Source organism: Adiantum capillus-veneris, chromosome 26 (assembly GCF_014529385.1).
Source record: "Adiantum capillus-veneris isolate H3 chromosome 26, ASM1452938v2, whole genome shotgun sequence".
NCBI classification, from domain to species: domain Eukaryota; kingdom Viridiplantae; phylum Streptophyta; class Polypodiopsida; order Polypodiales; family Pteridaceae; genus Adiantum; species Adiantum capillus-veneris.
In genome coordinates, this window is record NC_140956.1 from 100,094,816 (window position 1) to 100,120,880 (window position 26,065).

At 45.7% G+C, this 26,065-nt stretch overlaps 1 protein-coding gene across 1 annotated transcript in view; it reads right to left on the reverse strand.

The window, feature by feature from the left end:
* Window positions 1-949: 949 nt before the first annotated feature.
* Window positions 950-26,065, reverse strand: part of LOC147423893 (protein KINESIN LIGHT CHAIN-RELATED 3-like) — a 37,323-nt gene continuing 12,207 nt past the window's right edge. The window contains exon 2 of the mRNA XM_086501910.1: window positions 950-1,553. Within this exon, the coding sequence (XP_086358036.1) occupies window positions 1,421-1,553 (133 nt within the window). The 3' untranslated portion in view covers window positions 950-1,420. The remainder of the gene's footprint in view (window positions 1,554-26,065) is intronic.

The following is a 26,065-nucleotide window of genomic DNA, read 5'->3' on the forward strand; positions in this document are numbered from 1 at the left end:
ATTGCTCTCTAATGCATGTGAAGAAGTGAGATGTCTTACAGTTTAACTTGTTAGCATATAACCTGTGTACTTGAAACTAAAGCAATGACGACAATGAAGATAAGCTCAAACTGAGCTAATCGACAAACGAAACAACAAGGATAAAGTAGTGATTATCGATGACAATAAAAACCTATTAAATTTATAATTTTTTCACCTTTGCAAAGAAGCAATGTGACCGTATCGCCCGGAAAAAAAATAATAATAATAAGAATTTTGCAAATCTAGTAGCACAGATGCATTTGGAACACCCTAAAACATCAGCTTTGACTGCTCACTTGCTGCCATCAGACTGTAGCTCTCTAAATTAAGTTCTGATATCATTGCGGGGAGTGCAGAAGCTACAGGAAAGGTGGGAGTAGCCCACACACACAACATGCGCTTAGAGATCAACACACATTTACCAGTTTCCATGTACTTAAACTCTTTCTTCTCTATTACTTCATCTTCAAATTCATTATCTCCTAAGATTATGTTTTGCATGATACAGAAGTGTCTGGCCATTGTGTGCCCAATCATAAATCGAACAAAACTGTAACAATGACACATGAGCAATACTTCACACTTTCAAGTTCTTTCTTACAGTTTAATAGCATCATTGAAGGCTCACTTGAAATATGTCTTATGTATGTAATCAGTATGAACTTTTATCTTCGATAACAAATGCTAGAAATAAAATAAGTTTTCGTGTTGATACAATACATAACACGACGAACGACACATGTACCATAGCCGTACCTAATGCATGGTACCTAACATACCTAACTAGCTTGCTTTTCAATGTAAAGAAACCAATCATCCTCCTCTTCCTGCTAATGCAAGGGGAAACATTATGTACATGGATGAATAATGGGGCCAAGACCTTCTGTCACTAAAAAATTGACTACCAAATACCCAACATAACCATCAGTAGCCCCAGGTGAGACACTTGCATTGTAAGGCACACTAAAGTACAATCAGTTTATAAAACAATTAACAATACCATTTGCTCATATCTGGCACCTACATCATACATGTAATGATGCAACAAGGTACAAGCAGTCTAATAAAACGACTGCAACCAGTTTTTGCCCAGAGCTTAGAAGATGTACATAATCAAAATAAGGTCTTTTGACTCTATAAAACATGGGCAATGCTTATAATTAGAAAATGCTCAGCTACAAGTCACCAGAAGGGCTTGGTACTAGATCTACAATGATACAAAATCACCATTCTCTATATTGTGCTCATCCCTCTAGAAGTGCCGTGCTCGGAACGCATGATGTGAAGCACATGGGGGGGCGTGCGCTGAATCTGTACAAGGTGGGAGGGGGACACAAGGGAGGGACATCAGCAAACCAAAACTGAATGGACTGATTTAGAGACTTTTCCACATAATGTACTAAAAAGAATTTGCTTTTTGCAAGTACTCCTCAAGTAGTGCCTCAACTCTCTTAGTAGCATTGGTCTCTTGAAGCTTGTTCTTCTTCAGCACATCAACAGCTGCTCGTTGACATTCTATAGCCTTGTCAAGCCTGCAGCACAAAGTCATAATCATGTTACTAAGATGTCACCAACGACACTTGCATTGCAGGAAAAATTAATGGTCTGTCATAGACAGCATACTTGTCAACCCAACCCTCTACTCTGATCTCTTATAAGAAAATACTAAATTTCCCATAAATGACCATTATGCCAAGCACCTCCATTAAAGAGCTCTTAAGATCAGTATGCCCTAAATGACCATTAAGCCAAGCACCTCCGTTAAAGAGCTCTTAAAATGGCCCAACTCCCATCTTTCGCATGCAAAACTTATGCTTCAAATTTTGAAAATGCCCTAAAGTTAGTTCAAGGCAAGAAAATGTCACAAAGTGATGATGTCGTGTGCCCAACTGCAAGAGAAATGGGCGAATGGACCCAAGGAACTGAACCTAGAAAATGTGGGCGAGGGGCCTAAACTGAAGGGGATTATGATTTTTTAATAATCATAACCCTATCCAACTTATAGAGCACCGGCCAAGGGCCTAAAACCCTAAAATCAAAAGCTTGATATCTGGCTCAGCTGCTCGTAAATTGCACCGACCAGACACGTGGCAGGTTGTACGCATTTCTGCGTTTTGTCCTGCGGGCAGATTTCGGCAGTTTTACATGAGCTTTTGCTAGAAGATGCTTTTGGGGTACAGTGCTTTTGCATTAAGTGCTTTTGGGGCTCTGCTTTTGGGCATCCCTTATAAGTTTATGAGTGCCTTGAGGGTCACTAGTTAAAGAGCATCTCGACACAGTCTCGAAGAGAGTTGGACCCTCGGGAGTTGTACTTTGCGAAGAGCAATAATAAAGAATGTCACGTGCACATCCAACCCTACATGCTTGTGGATCAAGCTACTTCATGTCCGGGTTCAAGTCAGCTTAGGAAGTGTTCTGGCACCTTTGTTAGTCTGTTCGCAGGCCGTGCATGTCCAGGCACTTAAGAGTAATTGCATTTCCTCTGGTTACACACAACATAATCATCAATATTTCAGTCAGTAGCCATCATGAGCATTTTACAGTGCACAGGACCCATTTTCCCTATTTTAGCCATTTTTCACTTATTATTAATAAGTGACTTTGTTGGGAAACTTGGTAGGGCAAATTCACTAAGGCAATCTAAAAGAAAAGCTAGTGCTAGTACTTCCAGGCAGAAGAGGCAGCATGGACCCAGTGTCTGGCAGTGCACCATGTTAGCAAGACCCCCAGCAGGACAACCTAGAGTTTTTCAGCCATCAAGTCAGCCTAGCGTTTTCAACAACTGCAGATCAGCCCCAGCGTTTTGCAGATTGCAGATCAACTTGGCGTTAGCATTTTGCAACCTGTCCCCAGTGTTTTTGAAGCAGACAGCAGATCAGCCTAGTGTTTTTGCATTTGCAGAGTACCATCAGCGTTTGCAGATTCCCGGTGACAGAACCATTCATTACATCAGCGTTTTCAGTTTTCAGCAGTTACACTCCGTACCACAACCCCCAAACCTCGCAGATCTTACCTTCCCGCAGCAGATCCTCGCCGCACGGTCAGATCAGCCAGCGTTTGCAGATTCAGCTCGCTATTCGCAGATTTCAGCATCTGCGTTTTCAACGCATCGTCGTCGCGTCGTCGTCATTGCCATCGTCACTGACATAGAGTCGGAATTCACCAAATAGAAGATTTGCAGATTTCAGCCCTTGGCATTTTCAGATTTCAGTCCGTCTCGTCACCGTCCTCATCGTCGTCGACATCATCGACAAGTCCATTGTACGAGATTTGTGCAATCAATAGCCTAGACGTCTCTTAGGAAGATTTTTGGCACCTTTGTGAGTCTATTCGCCAGAGTTACAAGGGAACGCCCCCTAGCCCCCGATCTGACGTTCCGGGGGGCAGTTCCCTTCCCGAACGTTCCGAAACATCCTGGAACGTCTGACGTTCCGAGTGGCCAGTGCAAACCGGAACAGCCGTTCCGGAACGCCCCGGAAACGTTCCGGAATGCCCCTGGAACGGCCAACGGCTACAAACAAATTTGGCAAAAATTGAAAAAATTGAAGTAAATGTTTGGGCTTCTTTTTGAAGTGTGCAAGGCCTCAAGGACTCATAAAATGCACCCCCCTCCCCCTTTCTCTCCACAAGCTAATCCTCAAGGCTCAAGCTCTCTCCCTCTCACACTCTCAAGATCTCTTTCTCTCAAGACTCACTCTCTCAAGGCTCAAGGCTTCAAGCCTTCAAGCTCTCTTCCTCTCCCTCCCACTCTCTCAAATCTCTACCTCTCCCTCTCACTCTCTCTCGTCTCTCCCTCTCTCTCTCTCTCTCTCTCTCTCTCTCTCATCATCTAGTCATAGCAAGGTTAAATAGTCTTCAAAACGAGTTTTTTGTGAGTATTAGAGTCAAAGCACTCTAATACTCCTTGTATTTGAACACAAGGAGCTAAAAAATGCACTATTTGGGTGTTTTTTATACCTCCCGTTCCGCGCCGTTCCCATTCCGGACCCCTAGCCATTCCCCCGTTCCGCGAGGATCTCATCGCCGTTCCCGTTCCGCGTTCCGGGTAACTATGCTATTCGCAAGCCGTGCATGTCCAGGCACTTAGACTAGTTGCATTTCCTTTGGTTGCACACAGCATGATCATCAGTATTTCAATCAGTAGCCATCATGAGCATTTTACAGTGCATAGGACCCATTTTCCCTATTTTAGCCATTTTTCACTTATTATTAATAAGTGACTTTGTTGGAAAATTGGGTAGGCAAATTGACTAAGGTAATATATAAGTAGAGCTAGCACTAGCACTTTCTGGTAGCAAATGCAATAGGGACCCAATGTCTGGCGGTCCACCTTCTCAGCAAGACCCCCGGTAGGACAACCTAGCATTTTTCAGCCATCCACACAGCCTAGCGTTTTCAACAATTGCAAATCAGCCCCAGCGTTTTACAGATTGCAGATCAGCCTGGCGTTAGCATTTTGCAGCAGAGTCCCCAACGTTTTTGCAGCACACAGCAGATCAGCCTAGCGTTTTTGCATTTACAAACGACCATCAGCGTTTGCAGATCCCCGGCCACAAAACCATTCATTGCATCAACGTTTTCAATTTTCAGCATTTAGACTCCGCAGCCCCCAAACCTCGCAGACCTCACCTTCTCGCAGAATATCCTCGCCGCACGGTCAGATCAGCCAGCGTTTGAAGATTCAGCCCGCTATTCGCAAATTTCAGCATCTGCGTTTTCAGCGCATCGTCGTCGCGTCGTCGTGATCGCCGTCGTCAACGACATAGAGTTAGAATTCAGCAAATAGAAGATTTCACTGAGTAGTTGAATTTCCTCTGGTTGCACACAACATGATCATCAAGATTTCAGTTAGTAGCCATCATGAGCATTTTACAGTGCACAGGACCCATTTTCCCTATTTTAGCCATTTTTACTTATTATTAATAAGTGACTTTGTTGGGAAACTGGGTAGGGCAAATTGACTAAGGCAATATATAACAAAAGCTCGCACTAGCACTTTCCGGTAGAAGAAGCAGCAGGGACCCAGTGTCTGGCGGTGCACTTTCTCAGCAAGACCCCAGGCAGAACAACCTAGTGTTTTTCAGCCATTAAGATAACCTAGCGTTTTCAGCAACTGCAGATCAACCCCAGTGCTTTGCAGATTGCAGATCAACCTGGCATCAACAATTTTCAACAGAGACCCCAACATTTTTGTAGCAGACAATAGATCAACCGAGCGTTTTTGCATTTCCAAACCACCATCAGCGTTTGCAGATTCCTGGCGAGAGAACCATTCATTGCATCAGCGTTTTCAGTTTTCAGCATTTAGACTCCGTACCGCAGTCCCCAAACCTCGCAGATCTCACCTTCTCGCAACAGATCCTCGCCGCACGGTCAGTTCAGCCACCAGAGTTTGCAGATTCAGCCCACTATTCGCAGATTTCAGCATCTGCATTTTCAGCGCATCATCGTCTCGTCGTCGTGATCGCCGTCGTCACCGACATAGAGTCAAAATTCAGCAGATAAAAGATTTCACTTAGAATAGTTGCATTTCCTCTGGTTGCACACATCATGATCATCAGTATTTCAATCAGTAGCCATCATGAGCATTTTACAGTGCATAGGACCCATTTTCCCTACTTTGGCCATTTTCGCTTATTATTAATAAGTGACTTTGTTGGGAAACTGGGTAGGCAAATTGACTAAGGCAATATATAAGAAAACCTAGCACTAGTACTTTCTGGCAGAAGATGCAGCAGGGACCCAGTGTCTGGCGGTACACCTTCTCAGCAAGACCCCCGGCAGGACAACCTAGCGTTTTTCAGCCATCAAGATAGCCTAGCGTTTTCAGCAACTGCAGATAAGCCCCAGTGTTTTGTTGATTGCCGATCAGCCTACCGTTAGCATTTTGCAGCAAAGTCCCCAATGTTTTTGCAACAGACAGCAGATCAGCCTAGCGTTTTTACATTTGCAAACTACCATCAGCCTTTGCATATTCCCGGCAACAGAACCATTCATTGCATCAGAGTTTTTAGTTTTCATCATTGAGACTCCTACCGCAGGCCCCAAACCTCGCCGATCTCACCTTCCGACAGCAGATCCTCGCCGCATGGTCAGATCAGCCAGCGTTTGCAGATTCAACCCGGTTCTCACAGATTTCAGCATCTGCGTTTTCAGCGCATCGTCGTCGCGTCGTCGTCATTGCCGTCGTCACTGACATAGAGTCGGAATTCACCAGATAGAAGATTTGCAGATTTCAGCCCTTAGCGTTTTCAGATTTCAGCCCTTAGCATTTTGTAGTAGAGTCTCCAGCGTATTTGCAGCAGACAGCAGATCAGCCTAGTGTTGTTGCATTTCCAGAGTACCATCAGCGTTTGCAGATTCTTGGCGACAAAACCATTCATTGCATCAACGTTTTCAGTTTTCAGCATTTAGACTCCGTACCGCAGCCCCCAAACCTCGCAAATCTCACCTTCCCGCAGCAGATCCTCGCCGCACGGTCAGATCAGCGAGCGTTTGCGGATTCGGCCCCGTATTCGTAGATATCATCATGTGCATTTTTAACGCGTCGTCATTATCGCCGTCGTCACCTGCATTGAGTCAGAATTCAACAAATAGAAGATTTGCAGATTTCAACCCTTAGCGTTTCCAAATTTAAGCCCGTCTCGTCGTAGTCCTCATCGTCGTCGACATCGTCAGCAAGTCCATTGCATTTAGACCATTGTACGAGATTTGTGCAATCAATAGCATAGCATAGACCTCTCTTACGAAGTGTTCTGGCACCTTGTGAGTCTGTTCGCAATTCATGCACGTCCATGCAATAGCTGCATTTCGTTTGGTTGCACACAGCATGATCATCAATATTTTAGTCAGTAGCCATCATGAGCATTTTATAGTGCACAAGACCTATTTTCACTACTTTAGCCATTTTTCACTTATTATTAATAAGTGACTTTGTTGGGAAACTGGGTAGGGCAAATTGACTAAGGCAATATATAAGAAAAGCTAGCGCTAGTGTCACCAGCGTGTGACTACTATCTATCCTTTTTGTTGATTTCTTTCTTATTATCTATTTACTTTCACTTTTTGGAAACACCCCTCGGGAAATCTAACTGCCCTGCATTGCATAGCTAGTGTGGAACTGTCCAGAGGGAGTCCAGGCCTGAGGGCAAAAGAGCACTAAGGTTGGACAAGGACTATGGTTAGCCAAGTGGGGTCATTGACTAGCCAAAGTGGAATCCTTTGCTACAGAGGCTACATTTGAGTTCTGGATGTGGCCACAGTGTACAAAGAGGGTCGGATGACCTAGAAAGATACAATGGCAGCATCTCCTAAAATTTAGGGAACTGCTATTTTGGGACCAGAAAAGGTGTTGGCGTCATTACCTCCGGAATGACAAGGGGAACATTTTCTTACTCTGCCGTGAAGTCAACTGGGCAACCGGTTGGGATATTTTTAGACGGCAACCCCGAAACGGGAAAATGCTTATAAATGTGCCAAGTGGCACCTTCTGGTGCACTTGCCTCATGCATCAAGAAGTGGCGCTGAATTTAGGAGGGGTGGAGCCTCATTTTCAGTTTTTGTCACAGGTTAAGAGCTATGGAGTGCTTGCTTTCCCTCCTATGTATAGTGCGGTGCCAGGAGTGATGCCCTGCACGCTACGCACTGCCCTCTCTCTCCCCTTTGGCAGTATGTTATGCCCCACTAGTGGGCTCTTCATTTGACCAATGTACAGTTGTGTGGGTTCATGCGCGATTGCCGAGGCAAGAGCCTCTTGCACAGGTACTGGATTAGCTAGCGGCTAATCCCCCCGCAGGTACAGGTGAATTCGGAGAGGTTTCACGCCAGAAATCTCGTCCGATTCAAAGGGCAAGTAGCCCTACAGGTGCGGGAGCTCAAGGGCTTGCTACGGATGCGACCGGCACGCGAAACGGAGCTCGAAACAGTGAATTACAGCTTGCTGTGTATTTTTGCAGGTTTAGGGTTTTGGCCCTAAACGGACCCTAATACCCCCAGGAGGTTCGGGGACGCAAGGGGACCGCTGTACAGGTGATCTGGCGCATTTTCAGGGCTGAAAACAGAGAATTCAGCGTGCTGCAGATTCTCGCCAGGTTTTGCAAAGTGCCCGTATGCGTCGGGAAAGTCATTCAATGCGTGGGAATACTGACTGTGAAGGGTTCTAGTACAGTTATGCTGCCGAAATCGGGCTGGAACAGTGGAAATTCAGCCGAGTTTGTGCGGGGCAGCTTGTAGGGAACCTCAACGTTTATTCCCTCTTTTTAACAATAAAGAAATACCGAAAGGGGCGCCTAAGTTAGGGGCCAATCTAGTGTCCGTCTACTCATACAGGTGCAATCTAGCAGCCTGTATCCCTCTCCCCTTTGTTGTGTCTTGAAAGTACAGGTAAAATAGACGACTAATAATGGGTGAAAGCTAAATCAAGGTTTGACGTAAAGTCTACCGCCCTTTTTGGATTGAACAGGCCGGTTTCATGGTTCCATCGACGGGATTAAATCACTTTTTCCCATAGAAGTGAGCCTTGGTCAGTTTTGGGCTTGAAGACACAGGGGATCATAGACCAGACACAGGAAATTGCAATTATGGCTGACAGACCAGATGATGTGACTGAAGAGGTCTCCTCTTCACAGGGTCAACAGACACATGAAGTGGGTGAGTCCTCAAGACCACCACAGACAGATGACGATATATTCAGGACCCAGTTGGCTACTGCTGTGGCTATGTTCACACAAGTAATGCAGAACCCGAGGTTTTTAGCCTTTCTGCAACCTCCTGTTCCGTCTCAGCAAGTTGGGTCACTGGATCATATTCAAAAGCCTGTTAAGGCTCGAGCACGGGTGATTCATACTGCACAGTCAATGGAAACACCTGTACACTTGACGGAGAACATGCAATCTCCACAACCTATGCCTAAGGTGCAAGAACAGGTGGCTGAGATGCCAGTCTTTCAAGCTGTACCAGTTCAGCCCGCCACCTTTCAGCAGCCTATAGCTGGTTTTAATGGGCAGGGAAGCAACCTACAGGCTATGCAACAGGTCTTCCCACCACCTTCAGTACACCCTGGCTATTTTGGAGGTGGATCGGTATTCCAGAGCATGGCTGGTCATGCACCTGGAAATCAGTTTTACACGCCAGGAACAATGTTTGGGGGTGCTCAAACGATGATGCCTAACCCCATGTATGGTGTCACGGGCATGCTACCAGGTTTTCAGAGCACTCAGGGCCAATTTGGGATGCCACAGGCAAATTTTGGTATGGCTGGAATTACAAATCAGCAGCCAAATATGGCGTTTCCAAGTCAAGTTAATAGCGGCCAAGGAACACAGATGAACCCTAATAGTGTTCCCATGTTTCAGTCACTTCCATATGACAATTTAACGCCGCTCGAGAGACCAACTCCGTACAAAGAAGGTGGCAAAGGTGTGTCATTCACAACCTTTACAGGGTTTGATGACAGGAAGAAGGCTCTTTCATTCCTCCAGCAGTTTGACAAGGCCTATGCAGGGGGAAACTTTACACAGGCTTCAAAGGTCCGCAAGGCAGCCACTTTCTTGACAGGGAATGCGGGACAATGGTGGACAACTTTATTGCTTCAAGGGAAAGCTCCGTCCACATGGATTTACTTCAAGCAGATTTTTGCAGCAGCATGGTTATCTGATGACTTTGAAGCAGATGTCATGACAGAATGGCACCAGCTAAATGCTGCCACTTGCAGAAATCTGGATGATTACAATCGGAAGTTTTGGAAAGCTCTACTTCCAGTAACTTCCTATAGGTTTGTGCCATTGACAGAACAGATTGAAAAATACTGTTGTGGCCTACCTAAAGGATTGAGAAAGTACTGTACGAAGACAAAAGTCACTACTTTGACGCAGCTCATCGAGGTAGCAAACACTGGCAATGGTTTGCTCAAGGGAGAAGATTGTGAATTTAACACTGGCGTCAAGGCAGGATCAGGCAAGAAAAATTCAGCCAAGAAGCACGTTCCCAATGAGGCTCCTAAAGCAACTCAGGAGTCAGCCAACGCAGGGAAAGATAAAGCTACGGCTGAATCAGAAAAGGGACCAGCAAAGAAATGGAAAAGACGTTTTCCTCGCAAGTCAGAAGAGCAAAAGAAGGTCCTTAGGACAAAGAACAAATGCTTTATATGTGAGCAGCCTGGCCACATTGCTTACAACTGTCCTACAAAGAAAAGGCCAGCTGATTCTGAAGACAAGGAGGACAGGAAAGGAAAGAAGCCCATGGCTGGTCTAGTGCCAGATATGGTGGGCGACAAGCCAAATTCAGATGCAAGTGAGCTTTGCAGAGCATGGGGAAAGGTCAGGGATCAAGCAGTGCTTATCTTCTTTGATCCAGGTGCCAAAGCCAACTTTATTTCCCCAGAATTGGCTTCAAAGTTGGGAATCATACCTGAAGAGATGGGGTATACAGCAGAGGCAGGTTTGGCATGTCCTGGCCATACAGAGGCTGTGACACCCATCATTGGAAAGTTGCGTCTACATATCCAGTCCTATGTAGATGCTGAAGAATTTTACATCATGCCACTGGACGGATGTGATGTGTTGTTAGGTATTCCTTGGTTGTTTCGTGTACAGGGAATCATGGATGCCTACAACAAAAAGATCACTGTACAGAGCAGGGGAAAGACTCACATTCTGGATGTAAAGCTTAAAGGAGAGTCTATTCCTACTGTATCAGCTTCTGCTATTACTTCTGTAATGAAAAAGCATCTTTCTGCGTACTTGGTTTTTGCACGTGAAGTGTCAGATTGTGATGAATCAAATTTATCTGTGCTAGATAAAGAAAGGTCAATGTTTTTACAACAGTATAGTGATTGTTTTTCCGATTCATTACCGTCTCAATTACCGCCAGAGAGACCCGAGGACCATGCGATAGATTTGGTGCCAGGCAGTAGCCCACCAAATAAGCCTCCGTACAGGGTTAGTGCGGCTCAGCAGAAAGAGATAATGAGCCAAGTACAGGAGTTGTTAGAAAAGGGGCTGATTCAGACCAGTTCATCTCCATCTCCATTCTGTTCTCCAGTGTTGTTGGTGCAGAAAAAGGATGGCTCATGGCGTATGTGCATCGACTACCATGCACTGAACAAGAATACCATCAAGAATAGGTTCCCTATACCTAGAATTGATGATATTATGGACAAATTAGAAGGAGCAGCTATGTTTAGCAGGATAGATCTAAAGAGTGGGTACCATCAGATTCGCATTAGATCAGAGGATGTGCACAAGACTGCTTTTAGAACAACGTTTGGCCTTTACGAATTTTTAGTGATGCCCTTTGGTCTCACAAATGCTCCTGCTACGTTCAATAGGATGATGGACAGAATTTTCCGTCCACACCAGCAGTTTGTTGGTACATTCTTTGATGACATGATAGTCTACTCAAAGAATGAAGAGGAGCATAGGCATCACTTGGCCATTGTGTTCAAAGAGCTACGCAGTCATAGGTTTGCTCATCAATGCAAAGAAAAGTGAGTTTTTTCTGGAAGAGATTCACTTTCTGGGACACATTGTCTCAAAGGATGGTGTCAGAATGGATCCTGCAAAAGTTGAAGCGATCAAGTCATGGCCAAATTTGAAGACGGTGCATGATGTCCGAAGCTTTTTGGGACTATGCTCCTATTACAGAAGGTTTATCCGAAATTTCGCTGAGATTGCTTCACCTTTACATGCTCTTCAAAAGAAGGCAGTCACCTTCAGATGGACACAGAAAGAGATTTCAGCTTTTAATCTCTTAAAGGAAAAGATGACTTCAGATCCAGTCATTGTGTTGCCAGATCTTAGGAAGTCATTTGTGGTCCAGTGTGATGCCTGTGGTAGTAGCATTGGTGCAGTGCTAATGCAAGATGGCAGGGTAGTAGCCTATGAGAGCAGAATTTTGCAAGGGCCAGAGATGACCATGCAGGTCTATGAGAAAGAGTTACTGGCTGTGATTCATGCGCTCTTAAGTTGGAAACACTACCTGCTAGGTGCAGACTTTGTTGTCCAAACGGACCATCAGACCTTGCGATACTTCTTGACACAGACAAAGTTATCTGAGAAGCATATGCGATGGGCAAATATCTTGTCCATGTTCCATTTTCAGATTGTGCATGTGGAAGGCAAGAAGAATGTTGTGGCTGATGCCTTGTCTAGGAAGCCACAAATTTCAGCTGTGTCAATTCCTTATCATCATGAACTTGATGATATGAGAGAACAGTATGAAAATGATGAAGATTTTGCAAGGGTCTTTGAGCAGCTAATGCAAGAACAACGTCATGAACACTATCTTCTTAAAGACGGATTCATGATGATGCATGGCAGATTGTGTGTCACAAAGCCATTGCGACGCAAAGTTATGGAAGAGAGTCATGTCCCACCGTATGCAGGGCATCGTGGTATCGATGCTACAGTTAAAGCGGTTGAGACATTCTTCTATTGGCCTACATTGAGAAGGGATGTGGATGCCTTTGTGCGAGAATGCCTAGTATGCCAAAAGGTCAAGTTTGACAGGCAAAAGGCACCAGGGTTATTGCAACCACTACCTATTCCAGATAAACCATGGGAAAGTATTGCTATGGATTTTATCTTTGATCTTCCGAGAACGCAGACAGGAAACGATGGTATTTGGACCATTATTTGCAGATTCAGCAAACAGGCTCATTTTATTCCTGTCAGGAAGAAGATAAAGCCAGATCGGATGGCACGCTTGTTTATGAGAAATATTTTCAAGTATCATGGCATGCCACAGTCGATTGTTAGCGACCGTGATCCACGCATGACAAGTTTGTTCTGGAGAGGCTTGTTTGAGAATATGGGCACCACGCTCAAATTCTCTTCGTCATTTCATCCTCAAACAGATGGGCAGTCAGAAGAGGCAAATTCTACTGTCCTAGATCTGCTGAAGTGTTATGTGTCAGAGCATAAAGGAAAGTGGGAGCAGTATTTGCCATTGGTGGAGTATGCATACAATAATACAGTGCATTCATCAACTGGCAAGGCACCCTTTGAGATAGTTGAAGGTGGCAAGAAAGTTCCTCCCATACTGCATACAAAGGACAAGATATTTGAAGCAGATAAGTATGTTCAGGACATGGATGAAATGTACAAGAAGGTCAAAGTGGCCTTAGAAAGGACTCAGGCAAAGCAAAAGAAAGCAGCTGATCGTCACCGTCGTGAAGTGGTATATTCACTTGGTGATTGGGTGCTTTTACGCTTTGAAAAGGCAAGGTTAAAGAAGATGAAGGGCAAGGAAAGACTGTTTCCAAAGCTCAGCATGCGTTACTATGGGCCTTTTCAAGTATGCGACATAATCAGTGATGTTGCATATAGGCTGAAATTGCCTGACAGTTGGAAGATTCACAATGCATTTCATGTGAGTCTTCTCAGACCCTATGTGGGTGATGTGCCAGAAGATATGCCAGCTGAAGATCAGCAGGAAGTCGAGGAACTTGACGAGATCTTGGTCCCGGAACAGATTTTGGCACACAAAGAAAGGAAAGTGAAAGGCAAGGTTGCTAGGCGATACTTGGTAAAGTTCAGAAACTATCCACCAATGGATGCTAAGTGGATGGAAGAAGGTGAACTTGCAGAGTCACCAACTGTGTTATCACTTTACCTGGAAGCCTTCGATTTGCAACCTACCTTGACCCCTTGAGTTTCAAAGCTACATGGATTGTCAGTGTGACAATGGCTTCTGAAACAAATGATGTACATGGTATTTAAAGTGAGCTCAAATCAAATACCTGTTACATGAATGTTAGAGCTCTACAGAATGTCAGTTTGGCAATGGCTCTTATGGAATGTCCAAAAGTTTGGTTAGTGCTATAGAAGTGAGTATTTCTTGTCAGTTTGTCAAGGATACAGTGATTGCTTCTATTGAGGAGTACATGTGTAACTGCATTCTTAAACTGTCGGTTTGGGTATGCTCGAAAGTGTTACGAGATCCAACGTGTACTATAAGACAGTGGCAAAATGTGCACCTACCATTTTGTCATTGGAAAGTTAGTGACTCAAAGCAATGGCAGAGTGCGCAGCTACCACTATGTCATTGGGACAGGGTTCACACGCAGGCAATACATGAGTCGACGAGGTGTTGAATACACCAGGGTTGACAATGAGCATGTATGTGTCGTATATGTGCCGACAGGTGTTGAATACATCAGTGTTGACAGTAAGCATGTACGACATAGATGCAAACGAGGACGTTTGAGATTTCAAGAGCGGGGTATGTCACCAGCGTGTGACTACTATCTATCCTTTTTGTTGATTTCTTTCTTATTATCTATTTACTTTCACTTTTTGGAAACACCCCTCGGGAAATCTAACTGCCTTGCATTGCATAGCTAGTGTGGAACTGTCCAGAGGGAGTCCAGGCCTGAGGGCAAGAGAGCACTAAGGTTGGACAAGGACTATGGTTAGCCAAGTGGGGTCATTGACTAGCCAAAGTGGAATCCTTTGCTACAGAGGCTACATTTGAGTTCTGGATGTGGCCACAGTGTACAAAGAGGGTCGGATGACCTAGAAAGATACAATGGCAGCATCTCCTAAAATTTAGGGAACTGCTATTTTGGGACCTGAAAAGGTGTTGGCGTCATTACCTCCGGAATGACAAGGGGAACATTTTCTTACTCTGCCGTGAAGTCAACTGGGCAACCGGTTGGGATATTTTTAGACGGCAACCCCGAAATGGGAAAATGCTTATAAATGTGCCAAGTGGCACCTTCTGGTGCATTTGCCTCATGCATCAAGAAGTGGCGCTGAATTTAGGAGGGGGAGAGCCTCATTTTCAGTTTTTGTCACAGGTTAAGAGCTATGGAGTGCTTGCTTTCCCTCCTATGTACAGTGCGGTGCCAGGAGTGATGCCCTGCATGCTACGCACTGCCCTCTCTCTCCCCTTTGGCAGTATGTTATGCCCCACTAGTGGACTCTTCATTTGACCAATGTACAGTTGTGTGGGTTCATGCGCGATTGCCGAGGCAAGAGCCTCTTGCACAGGTACTGGATTAGCTAGCGGCTAATCCCCCCGCAGGTACAGGTGAATTCGGAGAGGTTTCACGCCAGAAATCTCGTCCGATTCAAAGGGCAAGTAGCCCTACAGGTGCGGGAGCTCGAGGGCTTGCTACGGATGCGACCGGCACGCGAAACGGAGCTCGAAACAGTGAATTACAGCTTGCTGTGTATTTTTGCAGGTTTAGGGTTTTGGCCCTAAACGGACCCTAATACCCCCAGGAGGTTCGGGGACGCAAGGGGACCGCTGTACAGGGGATCTGGCGCATTTTCAGGGCTGAAAACAGAGAATTCAGCGTGCTGCAGATTCTCGCCAGGTTTTGCAAAGTGCCCGTATGCGTCGGGAAAGTCATTCAATGCGTGGGAATACTGACTGTGAAGGGTTCTAGTACAGTTATGCTGCCGAAATCGGGCTGGAACAGTGGAAATTCAGCCGAGTTTGTGCGGGGCAGCTTGTAGGGAACCTCAACGTTTATTCCCTCTTTTTAACAATAAAGAAATACCGAAAGGGGCGCCTAAGTTAGGGGCCAATCTAGTGTCCGTCTACTCATACAGGTGCAATCTAGCAGCCTGTATCCCTCTCCCCTTTGTTGTGTCTTGAAAGTACAGGTAAAATAGACGACTAATAATGGGTGAAAGCTAAATCAAGGTTTGACGTAAAGTCTACCGCCCTTTTTGGATTGAACAGGCCGGTTTCATGGTTCCATCGACGGGATTAAATCACTTTTTCCCATAGAAGTGAGCCTTGGTCAGTTTTGGGCTTGAAGACACAGGGGATCATAGACCAGACACAGGAAATTGCAATTATGGCTGACAGACCAGATGATGTGACTGAAGAGGTCTCCTCTTCACAGGGTCAACAGACACATGAAGTGGGTGAGTCCTCAAGACCACCACAGACAGATGACGCCTAAGTTAGGGGCCAATCTGGTGTCCGTCTACTCATACAGGTGCAATCTAGCAGCCTGTATCCCTCTCCCCTTTGTTGTGTCTTGAAAGTACAGGTAAAATAGACGACTAATAATGGGTGAAAGCTAAATCAAGGTTTGACGTAAAGTCTACCGCCCTTTTTGGATTGAACAGGCCGGTTTCAGCTAGCACTTTCTGGCAGAAGATGCAGCAAGGACCCAGTGTCTGGCGGTCTCAGCAAGATCCCCGACAAGACAACCTAGCGTTTTTCAGCCATCTAGACAGCCTAGCGTTTTCAGCAACTGCACATCAGCCCCAGCGTTTTGCAGATTGCAGATCAGCCTGGCGTTAGCATACAGAGTCCCCAACGTTTCTGCAGCATACAGCAAATCAGCCTAGCGTTTTTATATTTGCAAATGACCATCAGCTTTTGCAGATTCCCGGTGACAGAACCATTCATTGCATCAAGGTTTCCAGTTTCCAGCATTTAGACTCCGTACCGCAGCCCCAAAAGCTCGCAAATCTCACCTTCCCGTTAGAAGATCCTAGCTGCACGGTCAGATCAGCCAGCGTTTGGAGATTCAGCCCGCTATTCGCAGATTTAAGCATCTACGTTCTCAGCGCATTGTTGTCGCGTCGTCGTCATCGCCATCGTCACCGACATAAGAGTCAGAATTCAGCAGATAGAAGATTTGCACATTTCAGCCCTTGGCATTTTTAGATTTCAGCTCGTCTCCTCGCTGTCTTCATCGTCGTTGACATCGTCGACAAGTCTGTTGCATTTAGACCATTGTACGAGATTTGTGCAATCAATAGCATAGACCTCTCTTAGGAAGTGTTCTTGCACCTTGTGAGTCTGTTCGCAGGCCGTGCATGTCCAGGCACTTAGAGTAGTTGCATTTCCTCTGGTTGCACAGAGCATGATCATCAGTATTTCAGTCAGTAGCCATCATTAGCATTTTACAGTGCACAGGACCCAATTTCCCTATCTTAGCCATTTTTCACTTATTATTAATAAGTGACTTTGTTGAGAAACTGGGTAGGGCAAATTGACTAAAGCAATATATAAGAAAAGCTAGCGCTAGCACTCTCTGGTAGAAGATGCAGCACGGACCCAGTGTTTGGCGGTGCACCTTCTTAGCAAGACCCTCGACATGACAACCTAGCGCTTTTCAGCCATCAAGACAGCCTAGCGTTTTCAACAACTACAGTTCAACCCCAATGTTTTGCAGATTGCAGATCAACGTGGCGTTAGCATTTTGCAGCAGAGTCCCTAGCATTTTTAAAGCAGACAGTAGATCAGCCTAGCGTTTTGGCATTTGCAGACTACCATCAGCGTTTGTAGATTCCCGGCAACATAACCATTCATTGCATCAACGTTTTCAGTTTTCAGCATTTAGACTCCGTACCGCAGCCCCCAAACCTTGCAGATCTCACCTTTCCACAGCAGATCCTCGCCGCACGATCAGATCAGCCAGCGTTTGCAGATTCAACCCGCTATTCGCAGATTTCAGTATCTACGTTTTCAGTGCATCGTCGTCGCGTCGTCATCGTCGCCGTCATCAATGGCATAGAGTCAGAGACAGAAGATTTCCAGATTTCAGCCCTTAGCGTTTTCGGATTTCAGCCCGTCTCGTCACAGTCCTCATCGTCGTCGACACCGTCGGCAAGTCTATTGCATTTAGACCATTGTACGAGATTTGTGCATCAATGAATAGACCTCTCTTAGGAAGTGTTATGGCACCTTGTGAGTCTGTTCGTAGGCCGTACATGTCCAGGTACTTAGAGTAGTTGCATTTCCTCTGGTTGCACACAGCATATGATCATCAGTATTACAGTCAGTAGCCATCATGAGCATTTTATAGTGCACACAACCCATTTTCCCTATTTTAGCCATTTTTCACTTATTATTAATATTAAAAAGTGACTCTGTTGGGAAACTGGTTAGGGTAAATTGACTAAGGCAATATATAAGAAAAGGTAGCGCTAGCACTTTCTGGCAGAAGAGGCAGCAGGGACCGAGTGTCTGGCAGTGCACCTTCTCAGTAAGACCCCCGGCAGGACAACCTAGCGTTTTTCAAGCATCAAGACAGCCTAGCGTTTTCCACAACTGCAGATCAGCCCCAACATTTTGCAGATTGCAAATCAGCCTAGCGTTGGCATTTTGCAACAGAGTCCCCAACGTTTTTGCAACAAACAGCAAATCAGCCTAGCGTTTTTGCATTTGCAGACTACCATCGGTGTTTGCAGATTCCCGGCGACAGAACCATTCATTGCATCAGCGTTTTCAGTTTTCAGCAATTAGACTCCGTAACGCAACCCCCAAACCTCGCAGATCGCACATTCCCGCAGCAGATCCTCGCCGCACGGTCAGATCAGCCAACGTTTGCGGATTCAGCCCGCTATTCACAGATTTCAGCATCTACGTTTTTAGCGCATCGTCATAGTGTGGTCGTCGTCGCCATCGTCACCGGCATAGAGTCAGAAGTCAGCAGATGGAAAATTTGCAGATTTCAGCCCTTAGCATTTTCAGATTTCAGCCCGTCTTGTCGCCGTCCTCATCATCATCGACATCGTCAACAAGCCCATTGCATTTAGACCATTGTATGAGATTTGTGCAATCAATAGCATAGACCTCACCTTGTGAGTCTATTCGCAGGCCGTGCATGTCCAGGCACTTAGAGTTGTTGGATTTCCTCTGGTTTCACAGAGCATGATCATCAGTATTTCAGTCAGTAGCCATCATGAGCATAGCACAGGACCCATTTTCCCTATTTTAGCCATTTTTCGCTTATTATTAATAAGTTACTTTGTTGGGAAACTGGATAGGGCAAATTGACTAAGGCAATACATAAGAAAAGCTAGCGCTAGCACTTTCTGGTAGAGGAGGCAGCAGGGACCCACTATCTGACAGTGCACCTTCTCAGCAAGACCCCCGAGAGGACAACCTAGTGTTTTTCATCCATCAAGACAGCCTAGTGTTCTTAGCAACTACAGATCAGCCCCAGCGTTTTGCAGATTGCAAATCAGCCTGGCGTTAGCATTTTACAATAATCCCCAGGTTTTTGCAGCAAACAGCAAATCAGCCTAGAGTTTTTGCATTTGCAGACTACCATCAGCGTTTGCCGATTCTGACAGAACCATTCATTGCATCAGCGTTTTCAGTTTTCAGCATTTAGACTCCGTACCGCAACCCCCAAGCCGCGCACATCTCATCTTCCCGCAACAGATCCTCGCCGCACGGTCAGATCAGCCAGCGTTTGCTGATTCAGCCCGCTATGCGCAGATTTCAGCATGTGAGTTTGCAGGGCATCGTCGTCGCGTCGTCGTCACCGTCGTCACCGGCATAGATTCAGAATTCAGCAAATATAAGATTTGCAGATTTCAGCCTTTAGCGTTTTCAGATTTCAGCCCGTCTCATCGCCGTCCTCATCGTCGTCGACATCATCGGCAAGTCCATTGCATTTAGACTGTCACGAGGACGTGGCAGTTATTAACCATGTCACAAAGATGTGGCAACTGCTAACCTTGGTTGTTGGTTTCTTTCCAATGGGGTTTATTTTATTTTGTTTGAGACCCTCTTTTTGAAGTAGCAAACGGTCGGACATTGTATGGCCAATGTGAACGGTAGATTCACCCGCAGACGGGAAGTGGTCGGCACTGGAATTCGTATGGTAAGAGGATGTCTAGGCTCAGAGCAAGATCATATAGGTCCCCCCATTACACTTAGCAAGTTGGTGGATACTAGGAAGTGAACTCGATTAAGGCGTAAAGTCAAGGTGGGACTACCAACAAAAAGTATCCGATAGTTGGGCCACATTGCACTTTTGGATGCGGTCCCAATGAGGATAGATGGTCAGAAGACCGATGGGAGCCCAACGGAAGCATCTCCTAAAATTTAGGGAACTGCTATTTTGGGCCGTGAAATGTGTTCGCGTCATTACCTCCGGTATGACTAGGGGAACATTTTACAACTCTGCCGCGAAGTCAACTGGGCAACCGGTCAGGATATTTTTAAGCGGCGAACCCGAAACGGGAAAATGCTTGTAAATACGCCAAGTGTCACATTTTCATGGACTTTCCTCTTGCAGAAGAATTGGCGCTGAATTTAGAGAAGGAAGAGGCTTCATTTGCAATTTGTCATAGGTTAAGAGCTATGGAGTGCTTCCTTTCCCTCTCATGTACAGTGTGGTGCTAGGAGTGATGCCCTACACACTACACACTGCTCTCTCTCTCCCCTACGTGCAGTTATGTGATGCCCCACAAGAGGGCTCTTCATTTGACTGATGTACAGTTGTGTGGGTTCATGCTTTTGTGCTGAGGCAAGAGCCTCCTTGAGCAGGAACAGGGGTAGCTGATTGCTACTCCAAAGCAGGCACCGGTGAGGGTTATAACCTCACCGTACAGCAAAATCAGCGCTGTGTATGCGCTGTAATTTGACTGTTTTTCAGCCATACGGACGCCAGGACACTTGGGAATCGTGCCCCACTGGCAGAGGACAGCTAGGGGACTGTTTGGGGCTGAAAACAGGGCAAAAACCAGTAAATACAACGTGCTGAATTTACTGTTTTTGGGCAGGAATCAGAGGGTATATGCCAGTGCAAGTGAGTTCTAGCAGGGGAATTGGTTTCGCGTAAGTTTTGGGGCTGTTATGCTGCCGAAATTTGGCCAAATCAAATGGTATCTAGGTGGATACACGTGAAGGATTCCCAGGACCTTACCTTGTAATTTACCCTCCTAAAGAATAAAGAAATACCGAAAGGGGCGCCAATTTTGGGGCCTACAGGTTGTCAGCGTCTGCTCGGAGCATTCTAGCTTCCGAGCCGTGTGTGTGATTAAGTGTTAATTCCCATTACAGGTCTCCTTTGCAAAGTGCTCTGTGTGTGTGTCTAAAGTAAAGAATATCGGGTGAAAGCCAACGCCTACCGCCCTACAGGCCGGTTTCATGGTTCCGTTGCCGGGACATCAATCACTTTTTCCTTAAAGAGTGAGCCTGGATTGTTTGGGATAAAGACACAGAGTGCAGGAACGCGGGGATTACACTATGGCCGACAAGGGGAAGGGAATTATGGAAGAGGGTTCCTCTTCAAAGGACAGGCAGGAGATTCCTATGGTTTTTGAGATTGGCGAGAGCTCACGGTCACGTCAGTCTGTACCTCCTGTCAACGTGAATGTCCCTCCAATAGTACACGGCTTTATGACTCGGCAACTTGAGGATGATGCGTTCAAGACTCAGTTAGTTGCCGCGGTGAATATCTTTTCGCAGCCGGTGCAGAATCCAAGGTTTATGGAATTCTTGCAAGCGCCACCAGTGTAACAGCAAAATAGGCAACCTACGCCGCGTACGGAGCTTGTTGATGCTCAAGCCCAGGTACTTCATGTGGCGCAGGAGGAAAGGGAACACTCGCATGTTGCGGAGTCGAGGGCTCCAAAGCAGGTTCCTCCCGTGCTTGAACAGGTGGCTAGAACGCCTATTCCACAGGTTATGCCAGTTCAGCCCGCCACCTTTCAGAGCCAGCATGCTGTCTTGAATGGACAGGGAGCTGGATACCAGGCAATGCACTCGGTTTTTCCACCACCCACGGTACATCTTGGGTATTTCGGGGGTGGATCAGTGTTCCAAAGTATGGCTGGTTATGCGCCTGGAAATCAGCCGTACATGCCAGGAACAGTGTTCGGGGGTATGCAAGGCATCATGCCAAACCCCATGTATGGTAGTATCGGCATGCAGCAAGGTTTCCACTGCAACCAGGGCCAGTTTGGGGTGCCACAGGGTCATTTTGGCATGGCTGCTCAAAGGATAAAGAAGACCAGAAAGGCAAGAAGCCAAAACCCACGACACATGGTGGGTGACAGGCCCAGCACAGATGTCGGTGAGTTATGCAGGGCATGGGGTAAAGTTAGGGATCACACGGCACTCATCTTCCTTGATCCAAGTGCCAAAGCCAACTTTATCTCACCAGAGTTAGCTGTGAAGCTGGGCATCCGAGCTGAAGAGATGGGGTACACAACAGAGGCAGGGTTGGCATGTCCTAGCCACTCAGAGTGTGTTACTCCCATCATTGGAAACCTGCGTCTGCATATTCAGTCGTATGTGGACACTGAAGAGTTTTACATCATACCGCTGGAAGGTTGTGACGCCTTGTTGGGGATCCCATGGATGTTCCGAGTACATGGAGTCTTGGATGCCTACAACAAAAAGATCATTGTACAGCATAGGGACAAAACTCACATCTTGGATGTAAAGCTTAAAGGAGAGTCAGTCCCTATTGTATCTGCTTCTGCTATCACTTATGTAATAAAGAATCATCTTTTTGTGTACTTGATTTTTGCACGTGATGTCTCAGATAGTGATCAGTCAAATTTATCTGTGTTAGATAAAGAAAGGTCAGCATTTTTGCAAGAGTTTAGTGTGGGGGAGCAGGAGAGAGAGCCCACTTGCTGTCCTATGCAATGAGAGTGAAGGAGAAGAGAAGAGAGGCGCTGAAGAAGCTCACGCAGAGAAAACGTGAGAGAGAGAGAGAGCGCTCGTTGAATTTTTGGGAAAAAGCCACGCACTTTCATTTGGGCTTCACCTTTGAGTATATGAGTAAGTGACTAGGGGGCCATTCACACTTAGGCCCCCTCACTTATAAGTCTTTTTAACTTATAAGTTATAAGTACAAGGCACTTAGGCCTTTATTCCCTAACAACCTCCCACCTAAAGGCAATGTACCTTGGGAGATCAAAGAATCAGCTAACTATGATACAACAGCTGATCATGCACTTACTCATCCAACACCCATCATCTGACGGCAATATGCAAACCGCTCTGCTGGAAGACTCTTGGTCAAAAGATCTGCAGGGTTGTCATCTGTGTGCACCTTGACAAGTGTAATGCTCTTGTCATCAAGCACACTTCTGATAAAATGATACTTCACCTCTATGTGCTTTGTCTTGGCATGAAAAACAGGATTCCTTGCAAGCATAATAGCACTCTGACTATCACAGTGTAGCACAGGAACCGGTGACTTAATGCCAAGCTCTTCTACCAAACGCATGAGCCACAAAGCTTCTTTGCATGCCTCAGTGGCAGCCACATACTCAGCCTCAGTGGTAGACAAAGCAACACATTTTTTGCAGTCTGGAAATCCAAGAAACTGCACCTCCTGTGAAAGTAAACACATATCCAGAGGTAGACTTCCTGCAATCTGGATGTCCAGCAAAATCTGCATCTGTAAAGCCATGCACAGATGTCTCACTCTTCCCAAAACAAATGCACAAGTCTTTAGTGCCTTTCAAGTATCTCAAGATACACTTCACTGCTTCCCAATGCTTTTTGCCAGGATTGCTCATGTACCTGCTTACTACTCCCACCGCAAATGCAATGTCCGGACGTGTAGCAACCATAGCATACATCAAACTGCCAACGGCTGATGCAGAAGGAATCTTGGCCATTTCAGCCCGCATATCATCTGTGTTTGGGCAGTCATGTGCAGTCAGTTTTACATATGGAGGCAGCGGAGTACCAAGTGCCTTTCCCCCATCCATATGAAAACGATGTAGCACCTTATTAACATAATCTCGTTGAGATAGATACAGACGCCTGTTAGGTCTATCTCGAGAGATACGCATGCCCAAAATATGATTAGCATCACCAAGATCCTTCATGTCAAAGCGATTCTTTAAGCTTTGTTGTAATGCATCCAACTCCGTGACATTGTTACCCGCAATAAGCATGTCATCAACATACAAAATCAGCAATAGAAGAGATCCATCACTTGCCGTTTTTATATACAAACAGTGATCAGAATTACTTCTTTTGTATCCTTGAGACCTCATGAATGTATCAAACTTGTGATACCATGCACGGGGAGACTGTTTCAAACCATACAAGCTCTTCAAGAGTCTACATACTTTCTTCTCCTGCCCCTTTGACACAAAACCTTCTGGCTGCATCATGTAGATCATCTCAAGCAAATCGCCATGCAAAAACGCTGTTTTGACATCCATTTGCTTTAACTCCATATCTTCAGAAGCAACCAGGCCTAAAACAAGACGTAATGTGGCAAGCTTTACAACAGGAGAAAAAATCTCATCAAAATCCACACCATGCTTTTGCTTGTACCCTTTAGCAACCAAACGTGCCTTGTACTTAGAAGAAGCATCAGATGTGACCTTGGTCTTGTAAACCCATTTACATGGCAGAGCCTTATGCCCTTTAGGCAAATCAACCAAGTCCCATGTATGGTTTTTCTCCAAAGACTGCATTTCCGAAACCATTGCTTTGAACCATTTCTTACTGTCTTCCCGTTGCATAGCCTCTTTATAGCAAGACGGCTCACCACAATCAGTAAGCATGACATAGTCCAAAGACGGTTCATATCTATCGGGGGGCCTTGTTACCCGAGTAGACCTACGCACCCAATGATCCATAACAGGTGGATTTTCAGCCTGTAAACCATCAAAAACAGCAGGCTGTTCAGCCGGTTGCATCGCAACAACGGGCGGTCTAGGAGCATCAACCTGTTCCTCTACCTGTGGTGCATCAATGGCAACTTGTTGGGGCTGATTTTCAGCAGCTAATGGCTGATTTTCAGCACCATTTTCAGCATGTAAAGGCTGCTGAACATTGGGCCTTCTTGGCTGTCCATATGTAACATCTTCACGAAAAACAACCCGGCGCACTTCCTCGACCTTTGTGGGCTGTTTGTGCATGCAATTCTCATTGAAGATGACATCATTGCTGCGTATGATTTTCCGTAATGCGGGATCCCATAATCTATACCCCATTTCACCATCCTCACTATATCCTAGGAAAATGCATTTATGAGACTTTGGTTCTAGTTTGGTGCGCAGTTCACTCCGGATGTGAACATAGGCCTCACAACCAAACACTCTTAAATGTGCATATGAGGGTGGCTTGCCAGACCACACCTCCTCAAGCACCTTTCCACCCAAAGCCTTGCTAGGTGAGCGATTAATCAAGTGAATAGCTGTTTGCACAGCTTCTGCCCAAAAACCATGAGGTAATGCAGCATGTGACAGCATACTCCGAACTTTCTCTTGGATAGTCCGGTTCAATCTCTCTGCAACTCCATTCTGAGAGGGATTAAAAGGAGCCGTGAGCTCTCTTTTAATACCTTTAGTAGCACAAAAGTCAATAAATGCTTTTGATACATACTCCCCCCCATTGTCTGAGCGCAAAGACCTAAGCTTCTTGTCAGTTTGATTCTCAACAAACGCAAGAAACTTCTTGAAAGTATCCAAAACATCGCTTTTAGCACGTATTGGATACACCCACACCTTACGTGTAGCATCATCGATAAACGAGACAAAATATTTCTTTCCCCCTAAAGACAACTGTGGCATTTCACATACATCGGAATGCACTAAGTCTAACCTGTTAGACTTCAAAGAAAGTGACCTTTTGTGCGGTGTTTGACTGTGCTTTCCGTAAATACAGTGCTCACAATGAGAAAAATCAGCATACCTCAAACACGGCAAATAACCACAACGAGACAGAGTTTCCATTCCTCTTTTACTCATGTGTCCCAACCGGCCATGCCACAAAGAAACACTTGGCTGCTCGGTTACGGCGACAACATGGTCACGCACACTAGATACATGCAAAGGATACAAAGTGTCCGATTTACAACCCTTGGCTACAATCCGGGCCCCTTTACAAATTTTCCACTTACTAGCACCAAAAGTGGTGTGATAGCCTGCATCATCTAGCTGCCCTGTACTAATCAAACTCTGCTTGAGTTGTGGCACATGACGCACTTTGTGCAAAACAAAAGTCATACCATCAGCAAAAGAAAACTGGACACTGCCAATACCTGCAATGTCACATGCATAGTTATCTCCCAAATAAACAGTGCCCTGCACCTCACCTGAGTACTGTGTAAACCAATCCCTATGAGGTGTTACATGAAAGGAGGCACCTGAATCAAGAATCCAAGTATGCATGTCCACATCAGAACCCATAGCAAGGGTATGTGCATCCACAGAAGAGGCATTGAGTACGTCAGTGCTGCTGTCACTGTCACAACTACTAGCAACATTGATTTCCTCAATCAACACAGTGCTCTTCTTGGCATTTCCCTTGTCCTTTGCATCAATTTCAGCACCCTTGTTCTTCGCTTTCTTCC